At 37.0% G+C, this 12971-nt stretch overlaps 1 protein-coding gene across 1 annotated transcript in view; it reads right to left on the bottom strand.

Moving 5' to 3' along the window:
* Positions 1-12971, bottom strand: part of LOC140656132 (gamma-aminobutyric acid receptor subunit pi-like) — a 49087-nt gene that overhangs the window by 14493 nt on the left and 21623 nt on the right. The window contains exons 5-8 of the mRNA XM_072871465.1: positions 10257-10324; positions 8605-8822; positions 7864-7946; positions 2650-2787 (exon numbers count right to left, since the gene is read on the bottom strand). Of these exons, the coding sequence (XP_072727566.1) occupies positions 2650-2787; positions 7864-7946; positions 8605-8822; positions 10257-10324 (507 nt within the window). The remainder of the gene's footprint in view (positions 1-2649; positions 2788-7863; positions 7947-8604; positions 8823-10256; positions 10325-12971) is intronic.

Raw genomic sequence — 12971 nt, forward strand, 5'->3', positions numbered from 1 at the left:
AGGCTGTGAAGCAGACACTTTGGAGGTTTTTCTAACTTACTCCTAAAACATCTGTCAGGAAGTAGGCTGTAGATACAGGTGACCTTGCCTTGCGACAAGAGAATAGATTAAATGAATTTAAAGTGTATTTCAGCCTTATTTCTATGATTATTTACACAAAAAGCTAGACTATAACAGTCCTTCATTGCTTTTATGTTTTTCCAATAAGAAAGGCAAGCTTTTTTTATATCACTATTTATTACTCTGAGAATGCAGGTGGTGTTGGCTAGACAGCTAAAATAAAAACCCAGCAGCCCATGATGCAGATACACGGTTTGGGGGTCCAAGAGTGTATCAGTGTATGCAGAATAAGGACTGTAGTTAAAAGACATGTAGGAAGTGGTTCTAGCACTTAATTTACCCATGTCCAAAATGAAGTTGGTCTGTACCAAAACAAAATCAACACCAAACCCTAGCCAGCAATCTGGCTAACGTTATTCGAAGTGACTTACTATTATGTGATTACAATAATGTAATTACTATTATGTGATACATGCTGTTCTATAAACAAGATTAATCCACAATGTCCTTTTCTTAAATTTACTGAAGTTACTTATGCAGGAATTTTGCTGACTACATTTTAATTTTGGCTCTATCAGTGGCTGTACGCGAACTTGGGCTTTGCATTGTTGTACAGTACTTCACTTGCACAGCAGCTGTACACTCTGTTCAAGTTCACAGAGTATCAAATCCTGATTGCTTTTTTTGCTGTGTTAGGAAATACTACACACAGCTCTTCTATCTTTAGCTTTAGCCTTTTGAATCATAATTGTTATAAATAAATGTTATTTATAATGTAACTGTTATTTACAAAATACTCTCAGATACCTATTAATGGTGTTAAGGAAATGCAAAGCATCATTTTTCATTTCAAAACTGATTACATAGTTCCATAATCTGGTTGCTTTTTTCTTTTAATATGGGCTACAGTAGGCACTGCTTTCCTAAAAAAAAAATCTGTAGAAAATAGCACCTAATTCATAACGATTCAATAGAAAATTAAGAGAATTATGAGATTTCATTTTAAAACAAGTACTGCGTAGCACTTGATAACGTGGCTTTCTTGAACAGGAGAATTGAATCAAGCAGGTGTGGGAAATTTTAATCAAATTAAGTTGCATGTGTTAAAATGTATAATTAAAAGAAAAAGTGGCTTTTGACTTTATACATATGATTCCTGCCAACATAAAGGGAGAAAGACAGCATCATTTACTGAAAAGAAGAGCACAGTTCATCTGATCATGCCTCTTCAGTTATAATTGCAAATGGGTTTTATCCTATTTGATAAAAAATAATAGAACTTGTTTTGGCTTTAGAGTCTGAACTCTATGATAGAAGTTGGTAAGAATTAAGTAGGTTTCCTCTTCTTTCCTGTATGGTGAACAGGTCCTAATACACTTCTGGGCAGAACAGCAGGAAAGGATTATTCTCCTTTGATTGAACCTGATGTTGTTTACCCAGAAGCTGCAAAGAGGAGGAAGGCAAGCAGATGTCACTTACGTAAGCAGCAAGATACTTTGCGATCCTGGAGCCTGCTAGTATATATTTCATTTCTACGTTTATATCCATTTAGAGAACTTTGACTTTTAGCCTGAATTAATACCTAAAATTAGATCATAAAGTTTCTCTGCGTTGAATTGTTAAAGCAGAAATACCCAACAATGGAATAGAGAAACTGTATTTCTGTGATTCAGAATTAGTAACATATCCTCTGGTGAAACTACAGCTTTGAAGGATGTGTATGTCTTCATTTAAAGATCACCCTTTCGGTTGGCATGTTGGCTTGGGCAGAAAAGAAACTGAGTATGCAGTGAAGAACAGCAACAAAGGACCTAAGGGTAACTCAAAGAGCATAAGGCAGTTTTGGCAGGTCTTGAACTCTCTGAAAGCCCTTTCAAAATCTCTGGAAAATAAACAGGAGAAGACTTTCATGAGGTTAAGTCCTGCAGTTACAGGAAACCTTCTACAGCAGTTTCCTAAGATCAGCAGAAGAGTAAGTCTGTGGAAATGCTTCTGACCCTTCCCTGGGCAGAGGAACCTCAGGCTGGGCAATCTGCTCTGCTGCCCACCAGGTCTGACAGAGGCTGCCGCAGATAAAGAGCAACTCCAACAAGCACTACCCATGAAACCCAAATTCTTGCAGTTGTAAAAGCACCCAGCATACTCAAGGAAATTTCCATGGCCAAATAGAGGCTTTTGACTTGCCTAATAAAGCTGGAGTGGCTATTTCCAGGAAGGCTGGGAACTGTTCTGAGCTGGGTAGCCAGGGTCCCTGCTCTCTCTCCAATGTAAATGCCCAATTTACAGGCTCTTCTTCCTTCACAAGAGCTCTCCCTGACATTATGTGGAAGTAGTAGTACATCTCTTGTTTATCATTCTTTAGATAATGTGTAGCCTCCAAGAAAGTGCTCAAAAACTCTCAACGTTTACATTAGCTGGGTCTCTGCTGGTAACATCTGGAAAACTATGTATGGTTTCAAGAATGTAATCTAGCAGAAAATGAAAACTGTCATCCTAAGAGAAAGCAATGGGCTCAGTTCCTTAATGCTGCTCTGTTTCCAGAGCCATATTCCAAACTGTACCTAGAAAGTGTTAGAAGGGTGTTTTTACCTGTCTCATATACTGCTTCAGACACTGAGGTAAAGTGGTCTTCTACTGTGTATTGTGCCAGTCGGAGGGTGTCCAAACCTCGAACTGAATCATTTCCTCTAGTCCAGTAAAACATGACATCATTGATGTTATAACCCCCTGTAGTGATACACAAGCCAACAAAAGTGTTTATTTTACACAATAATTCATTTTTGTTGAGCACGCTTATGGTTCAGCTGTTTCTTATTTGTCTCTCTAAAAGTACAATTAGACATAAACAATTACGGCTTTTGGCAGAACGTAATGCCTGTTTGCAACAAAACTCCCAATAACATGCAAAGTCTTATCATTTAAAAGCTGACTTTTTTGGAGGTGGTCTTTTTTATATCTTTTATTCTAGTATAGACAACAAACTAATAAAAGAGATTAGCACCACATGGTATTGTAAAGGCTAAAGCTATTAAGCTTTAAAGAAATAGAGTTTTTATGAATTACAGCACTGCCAGCATTTGGACTAGACATTAGGTGTGCCCTTTGTTGCATCCCAGGCTGCTGTTTCTCGATGCAGTGCATTTGGTCCTCATTCCTGTAGAAGCAAAGGGGTGAGGAGAGCAGCAGGGCTGCTGCATGCTGGCGCCGTGCCCTGAGCTGGGCTTGGGTCGTCACTTGGGACGACATTTTGGCTTAGGAGCTTGGATGCTTCCCAAGGACACCAGCTTAGATGCTGATGTTCCTGCAGGCTCAACAGCGTGGCATGCTTCAGGGGCCCCGGGAGATTTCCTCTTAACCTTCAAGCAGTAATTAGGAGCTGAGACGGGACACGAATCGTCTATCAGAAGGCAACTGTATTTTGCACACACTTGTCAATATGCGGCACAATCATAGCTAAAATACCTCTGTAGCTTTTTCCCATTATATTAAAAGGCAGGCAATTTTCAGACTAGTGTATATGATTAATTCAAGATTATGTTAATGTAATTTACATGTTAACAGGGAGCATTTGAACATCTTTTCCTTTAGCTTACTTAGATCAATCATTCTTGTATTTGACAGACTTATATTGTGCAAGTTAATAGCTAAGCTTAGGGGACAGAAACATGAGCTGATGATTATTTTTAGACTCCAGCCAATTGTAAGTAAACTACAGTGAGACAATAATGCAATACATTGCACAAGGGTATATGCTGCAAAAAGAACAAAGCTCTGAAATCACAGAAAAAGAGATGCATTAAAATAAAAAGAACATTTTAATATTTTTAAGTTAATGGCTTTGTTTCTTGCAATGACAAAAAAGAACTGATTTCCTACAGCCATTTAACGTAGGAGAAACAGGAGTTCAGAAATTTCATTTCAAGGGAACACTATGCTGGTTACCAATTAAAATGACAATTTCACCTGGAAATTCTTTCCCTGACCATTCTTTAAGTGTAAATCTTGTTTTCAGTATCACTAGCAGTTTTCTGAAAAGGTATCATGACCAGGCATCTCTGCTCACACTATCACATTTATAGAAATTAAAGCCAAAACACTGCTGTGTCAAAAGACTAAGCCCAAAGCATGCACATCCAAGCTAAGCTCCCGATTCTCTAAAACCACATGCTGGGAAATTTCCCAGATTTGGGAGATGAAAAATAAAATTAACATTTCCTATCAACAAATGATTGCATTGTCCTCAGTCAAAACAAAGAGGTTCGTAGAAGCAGTTTTTATGCATGACTCCAGGCACGGATTCATTTTACTTTCCTTCAGTATAAATAACGGCAGATATTTAAATAAAGTCCAAAGAGCTAGAGAGTACCACAGTAAACTCTTATTTATCTTTACAAGATATTCAGTCTTCCAAGTTGTGTGAGATGGGAGAAATTCTCAGTGCCTGGATGGGTGATAACAAGCATATCTCCAAATGGAGGTTGTTTTGCTTTAATAGAACCATTTTTGTTCCAAAGTATTTTCATTAGCCAAACAGTTAGTAGGTTTTGGTGATCCTTGCTATGAAAATTCTTTGAAAACACTCATTCCAAAACTCTATTTGTGAAGAATTTTCATGGGGAGAGGCTTCCCAATAGTCAGTAAAGTTAAATAGCACAGTGCTCCCCCTGTGCAAAGTTATTCTTTATTCAGGGGATTAATATTTTACTAATTATAAAATGTTTTAAAAGTTTATAGAGACAAAATCCTTAAGCCATGTTATTTGGCTTTTACAAGTAATCTCTATTCTCTTTACATGACACTGAGTTTTCATTCTAACTAATTCCTGAAGCCCAAAATGCTCATTCCTGTACTTTACTGATACAGTACGAGCAGCTAATGTCAACAGGGTTAACTACAGGAATAGTAAATTTGGGATTAAACATTCATAATGCCTAATACAAATGGGTTTCTTTACCTTTCTGTTGCTAATTTTAATTTCCCCTGATTGTCAAGCACAAGTTAAGTGCCTTCACATGGCTCTTCACTGAATAAATGCTAAAGGACAAGTTCAAAAAGGAAATAAAATTTCAGAGACGGGCCCAAAATATGAATATGTATTTAGGCTGGGGGCAGGGGGAGGAAAAAAGCCCTCAGCCCAGTGTGAATGAATGGTGGTGTTCCCTACCGCATGGCAGAGAGCATGAACCCCCAGGCAGCACCAACCGAGACAGGAGCCCTCCAAGTCCCCAAATGTCACATCTGCCATATCAACAGAGACTCAGAGTGGCAACCCTGTCTCCTAACATATGCCTCTACTACCTTCTAAAGTGTTGCAACAGCAGGGGAAAGAAACAATAGAGGTTTTGGCTGAAATGTTTTTTGCTGTGTAGAAAGTATAAATCAATTAATGTTATTAACTACTAATAACAGAATAGCATGTTGTAAAGGCCACTAGGGATGTTTTACTGTGTAAAGCCATTACTTGATAATATTGATTGATTACATTAGTAATCATTTAATAAAAGGCCTAACACTGTTTCAGATCACATATTTGTTATATATTTTACATTTTATTTATACATGTTGGTATTTGTGTGGATGTATATGCATGCTTGCATTCACAGTTCTTAATTCCAGGTAATGGTATTTGCAAGTAATATTCTAGGATGATGTCATTATTCATCTATAAATTGTCATAGCTTATCTCATGAGGGGGTGTGCTGGTTTTGGCTGGGGTAGAGTTAGTTTTCTTCACAGTAGCTAGTATGAGGCTACGTCTTGGATTTGTGCTGAAAACAGTGTTGATAACACAGGGATGTGTTCGTTACTGCTGAGCAGTGCTTACACAGAGTCAAGGCCTTTTCTGCTTCTCACCCCACCCCACCAGCGAGGAGGCTGGGGGTGCACAAGAAGCTGGGAGGGGACACAGCTGGGACAGCTGACCCCAACTGACCAAAGGGCTATTCCATACCATATGGCGTCATGCTCAGCATATAAAGCTGGGGAAGAAGGAGGAAGGGGGGACATTCGGAGTGACAGTGTTTGTCTTCTCAAGTAACTGTTACCTGTGATGGAGCCCTGCTTTCCTGGAGATGGCTGAACACCTGCCAGCCGATGGGAAGGGGTGAATGAATTCCCAGTTTTGCTTCGCTTGTATACACAGCTTTTGCTTTACCTATTAGACTGTCTTTATCTCAACCCACAAGTTTTCTCACTTTTACCCTTCCGATTCTCTCCCCCATCCCACCGGGGGGGAGTGAGCGAGCGGCTGGGTGGTGCTTAGGTGCCAGCTGGGGTTAAACCACGACAGGGGGTAAACACCATTTCCAGCATACCCAAAAGAAAGTATTACAGTGCACTGAAGAAAAAGACCACAGCTAAAGGCACACTCTTTCCTTTTGCATTTATTGCTTCTAGCTGTTTTCTTTAAAACTAAACACCAATGTCATGGGAACATTTGTGATGACATTACTATGTTTTCCCCTTGGACAGGAGACACTTGTGTGTTGTTGAAAAAGCAGATGGAATCATTCTGAAAAATGCTTAATTTTAATTATATGGGGAATTTTCCTTTTTTTAATCCTGTCAAATAAATTTAAGTACTTGTGGGACATATACTTCATTCTGGAACTGGAGAAAATATTAAATGACTCATTAGGCAATGCTGTTGACATAAAACCATATGCGTTGACTTACCAATATGCTCTTCCAAAGGAAAATAAATTAGACATAAATCCAAATTCTAATTCAAATCACTATTTGTTAAACAGATCTTATAAACCTGCTGATCCTAGAGGGACTCCTGTGTAAGGAAGGTTTTGGGGTTGATTCCTTTTTTGGTTCTGTCTAAAACGAAACTTTGCAGCAATCTTCTAATTGGTCATTACCAACGGGAGATAAAGAACACACACACACACCTGAAATGGTAAAGAATAAAACTTGACAAGTACTGAAAAACCTTGCAAAAGATTTTGAATATGTATTGACATATATTTGAACATATATTTTTGTCTTACAGGATTGGGTATCTTTTTATATTACCCCATGCAAAAATATTTTGATAGAGTCTTATCATATGAATAACAGCAAAAAGTTAACTATAAACATGCACGTTTGGGTATTTGCAAAGCAACCATGTCTACAAAGTATTAGAGAGCATATTTTAATGAATATTACGAGGACATTGATTGATAAAATAGAACCTATAAACGTATATTTAGTCTTGGTCCATCAATTGATGACATTTTTTCCCAGTGCACTGGCATAGAGACAACTAAATAAGTCATAGGAAGATCTGTACTTATGTACATATCCATCTCAGAACAGAACTGTCTATGTAATTACCTTTTTTTCGGTATGAAGACAGTAAATTAATTAAATATGAACTCTATGCCTTAGAAATAAGCCTTATTCTAATTTCTTTCTTTCCTAAAGGAATTGTGCCTCAGGGAAAAAAAAAAATGCATACTATCTGAAAGAGAAAAACAAATAAAAAATATTTTCTCGGCTGTGCTGGAAAATGCCTGCTCACAGAACTCCCCCTGAAGACCAACAGAATAACTGCAGGATGCACTGCAAAACCAGGCCTATGATAATCTCCTGAGATTTTGTTTAATCATTAATAGCATGGCAGCATTTCAGTCCTGCCATGCTATTTTCAGTGATGCCTCGTGCATTTATCTTTGTATACAGATACTATTGTAATTCAACAGGGACTGGTCACATACCATCCTTTGGCTTCTTTGAAAATTCCAGACTCTTTGATAATAATATCTAGCAGCCCTTGAAAAATTGTATAAAAATAATAAGTATTAAGCTTCTTACAGCTTTCCAGTTGCAAAGTACACGTCTGCTTATCCATTGGATATTTTGTCAGATCCATGCTGCATGCAACAGTTGTGGTGATCCTTGGAAGAAAAAAAAAGAGTATTGCTGATTATCAATGGGATAAAATTGTTCATCAGTAAAAACAAAAATAAGCCATGTATCCTTCTTGAACTAATATTTGCAAGCAAATATCTATTGCAAGGAAAAAAAAATCTAGTATTTACTGGTATCTAATGGGGAAGAGTAATAGCATCAAAACAGAAAACCACTCCAGAATAGCTGAGTTTAGTGGCAGTCTACAAAGGCCACCCCTTGCTCCCTTCTCACTTACAGCATGCACTTTCCTTTGTTGATATTTTGCAGTATTTCACAATTTTGTTATATTTATCAAAATCTATTATAAAGGATAATCCGCAATAAATAATGCAAATCAGTCATCACAGCTTGCTTTCCTCTGTGATGACTTCATTGCAAAACAACTGGGATGGCAAAATGCAATTCCTGTATTTGGTCTACATGAAAGCTAACGGGTCTATTTAGGGAAGAAAAGGAGACTTATTAAATTTAAGAATTTAATCATATTGGTCAATAATATTATATATTCATAAAGCTATAAGACCATGCATATTCTACTTTTACAAACAGATCAATTGCTTAAGCATAAAATTATGCTAGCCTGGAAAGTTTAAAATGTAAGTAGAAGCCAAATAGGAAGGCTGGTATGTGGTATATACATACCGTAGAGCATACAAGACTGTTCCATTAGGGTATATTCTTATAAGACGATTCTCAACAGTGATATCATGAAGAAAAGATTTTTTTGAATCAACTATGAAGGTATCCGGCACCCAAAGCATTTCCACAAGCCGACCATCTAAGCTTAAACTCTTATTACCATCAAAACAAAGTCTCTCATCAGTCCATCGCTGCCTTAGAAATATGGTAGCCGTGTAGTCCTGAAAGAGGAAAAACAAAGCTGTCATACAGAGCAAGCCTGTATTATATTCTGCTTTACAAAAGTATATGGAACCAGCTGTTGGGCACCAGTAGCCTGTGACTCTCCATGTCCCATTCTTAAATGCTGGCACTCCGATAGCAGTTGTACTGGCTCTTGTACTGCCAAACTTTCCAGCACTTTATGTGAGGTTGACATCATTAAGAAATATTATCTTGAGTAGATTTTGTTCTTACAGTCACTGGAATTTTACAGTAAAAGCTGATGGCCTAAGTCTGGGGCTATAAATCAGCTGAAGTCATAAGAGTTTTGTAAGCAGATAATCTGGCTCTGTAAATCTGTAAATTTTAGAATGATTTATGTAAGTAAGTGGTTGCGAACATAGTTTTGCTCACATAAACTACTAAATAATGCATTTTTTAAGAAAACTTTGGAAAAAGTTGTATAAATTCAGATAGACAAAGGAACAAAAAGAAGTTAGTGAAATAGGAAGGGAATCATCATCTTTTAGCACAATTTATCCTTTCAGCATCGCAAGGGAAACTGGTGCCAAATTTATCAAGACCTTGAATATAAGCCTCGGCCTCAGCCCAATTCACCTTCAATTCAGATATACCTTGTAGTCTTACATTAAAATCACACGATTTCTTAGCACCTTTTTAATCAAATTTCATGGTGTGTTCTTATAAGTTCATCTTAAGTTCTGACCTTACTTCCCCCTTTCTAAATACTAACTAATACTTACTAAGTACAGAGGGATTCTAATATTCAACTTCTGTGGAAGCCTGAATAATGAAATGGTGAGGTACTTTTATATATATACACTTTTATTTTTTAATATATATATATATTTATGTGCGTACACACTTTTTTAATGTATATATACACACAAATATTTTCTAATATTGAATATCTGATTAATGAATTTTGCCTTTTGTTTCTGTGTACCAATGGAGGATCTTTAATTAGAAAAGTATACTCTATTTTATAGTTTGTTCAAAAACAGATGATACAAATGTAATAAAACACAGCTGGAATAAATTAATGTGTGACAGTAAAAGAGAAAAACAATATGAGTTCAGCTGTGTCTAATCACAAGGGAAGGGAGTGGCTTCAAAGTCACATGAATATATCTTTAATTTTCTGAAACGCATAGATTTAGACATTTCATCTGGAAAATAAATACTGCTCTACATGCCTTTCATTAAGATTAATACTCAGTAGCAAATTTCTGTTTGTATCTGTGAGACGTGTGATTTGCATCTGCATTTCTATACTTATAACCACTATCTGTAGTGAAAAATAAAATTCCATCTCCTAACACACACTGACTGCACAAGGAGAAAAGCCTCAAAGTCACATTGCCAGCAGCTGTAAACACAAGACATTAGCTTATCAACAAGCAAAACGAAAAAGATTGCAAAAGCTACAATACCATATTTATTTCTGATATTGTATCAATGCTTGCAATATCCAGACTCATTCCAACTGACACAGGACCATCTGCAAAAAAGAGAAAGTCAGAATCTAGCACATAGTTCTTTAATACTCAGTGCTCAGGAGAACTGGCTACAAAGTCTTCCACAATATGATCCATTTTTTTTCTAAATGTTTAGTAGCTTTTTTAAATTGAAATATTCCTCAAACTTAGATTATGAAAGAATTTTAACAATTTTGTATCCAAAATATAATAATTCTAGACTAACAGTACCTTGGGCTTAATAAACATGCTTTATTTCCTAAATATTTCCTGGTTTGTATGATTTTTTTTTTTTCCCAGAAAACAAGTGCTGGGGAAAATATTGTACAACAAGGTGCGGAAGGTACAATCCCCATGGTACGTCACACCCTTCTGCTCCGAGGTGCAGAGCGGTAGAAAGCATTCTTCCAGTTGCAACATCTGGTCCATCAGATGTTAGCAAACTAAGGAGTTGCACCTGGCAATGTCACATGGTTAATATCCAGATGGCATGGCTGAGTGACTTTATTTACTGCCTATTTAAGAATATCTTGTCTATATTGTGTCACTGCATTTTTAATGTCTTGCTTTTGACCATTAGCAGTTAACTTGTGATTTAAGTACTCGCAGTTATAAAGGAAAACTTGTCATTTTATTCTCCTTCTAATATTAATATCAGCTGAAGGTTTATTCACTGTGATTAAATACCTTACCTAAGTAGTTGTCATTGTAATGTTAGTGTGTTCAGACTCTCGTTTCCTCGTGAACGTGCATTTTACAGTGTCAGAAGGAAGATCACCAGCTGTGCGTTTTTAAAATGCAGAATTTGTGCAGAGCTTTCATGAAAACATGACATTATTCCTGGTTGAATATGTGCAGAATAATTAACAGAGGACATGTACAAGGAAATTCATATTAAATAAGTGCATCTTTCCAAGTAATTGAGAAGCAGAGAATGCAGTACTGAGAAATGCAGAAATACTTCAGATAAGATCTATGTAGCTGATGGTGCCAGTGCATCACAGGCACACTCTTGGCTCCTTGCAACGCATTATATACATAGCTCTCATATGCCCCCAAATGGCATCTAGAGGAAGATGGGGTCCAACTCTACCCCACTGAGTAACACTAAAGAAAAAATGTGTCATTCTAAGTGGTATAAGTGTATTAGGTTTTTTTTTTTCCAAAATAATTTCCATTTGTAATGCATGTGTTAAAGTTGTTAAACATCTGGCACTCCTGAAAGAATCTATAAATGCTTTGTTCTGGACTCAGTTGAAAGTTCAAATATAAAGCTCCAGCTTAAAACAGGACTGTAGGCTTGCAGCATCCCCTGATGGTAATCTATGTGTTTATTATAGACTATAAATTGTACACAGGGATTAGAAGAAATTGTTCATCTATTGGAAGACGACTTTGGAGGTTAACTTTGGAACAAAATTGTTTGACTGAAGAGTTCTTGGACCATTGACAGCTTGTTCTTCTGTTTCTTTCCATTCTTTTCAGGTTTTGGTACTCCAAGAATACATTTATGTTTTGTTCCTCCAGGGTTAAAAACTTCACTCTCTAGGAAACTCAGCCCAACTTTCTAGGGTGCAACAGCAACAGAGTCAATCGATACTTACGTTTACCGTTGTACTATATCATTATTACAGGTACAATATCGCCAGCCTCAAAAGATGCATCAGACCCTCAAAAATCATTAAATTTAAAAATAAGTGTGATTTATAATCCGTTTTCTGATTTTTTTAAAGCCTTCCTATAGATTCCCATGTATGACTAACAGCATATTGTTGCCAACAGTCACACGAGAATTTGGGGGGAACCTCATCATGCAAGGCATATGCTTAACAATGGACCATCTGAAGGAGATGACAATGCAGTGTTCAGCTGGCTATGTGAGAATTGTTTCTGGGAATAATCAGACTCTTTCTTATTATATTTTCTTGGTAGGAACAACACTTGATCCTTGCCTAGTTAAGGTGATACAGATTAGGGGAAATGTTCATTAGCAGCATTTCAGTATCATCAGTGCTATTGTTACACATCTGAGAGGAAAAGCTGGCTTTCCAGAAAGATTACTGAAATTAAATTAGATTTGATTTTTCTGGAATCACAGAAACAGGACTTGGTACATCTCTTCCTTCTTTCTTTCCTGTTGCCGTATTTTTCAAAATGTTATTGAGTAACACAACAGAATTGTAGTGTTGGGTGACTCCCAACCACCAAAAGACATCTAGCTTCGGTTAAGAGGTACTTCAAGCTCAAATTGATTGTCCTAGCACAGACCTGCCTCGCGGTTCAAGTACTAAGGAGTGGTAGTGTAGTCAGGAGAAAACCATCCTGCTCTGCTAGCCCTGAAAGTCTTCACAACCCAAGTGCTTGTGCTGTGCAGCCAGCCTGTCGAGCCAAGCACTCATGAAAACTCAGCAGGAAATTACATCCCTCAGATACAACAACATGCCAGGGAGGAGTTTTGCAGGAAAAAAAAACAGTTACGGAAGGGGTCTTTATTAACACAATACAAGCTACTGAGAATAGCTTTGCTTTAACAGTTAATTAAATCGGAACAATATTAATAGTTAAATGCTAATTTCTTGTGTGTGTGTGTGGCTAAATACAATTTATGGTGCCTTACTAAATAAACAAAGTATTTATAACAGAATGAGTTTTCCCATAATTATCCACCAG

Source organism: Ciconia boyciana, chromosome 8 (genome assembly GCF_034638445.1).
Source record: "Ciconia boyciana chromosome 8, ASM3463844v1, whole genome shotgun sequence".
Lineage (NCBI taxonomy): Eukaryota > Metazoa > Chordata > Aves > Ciconiiformes > Ciconiidae > Ciconia > Ciconia boyciana.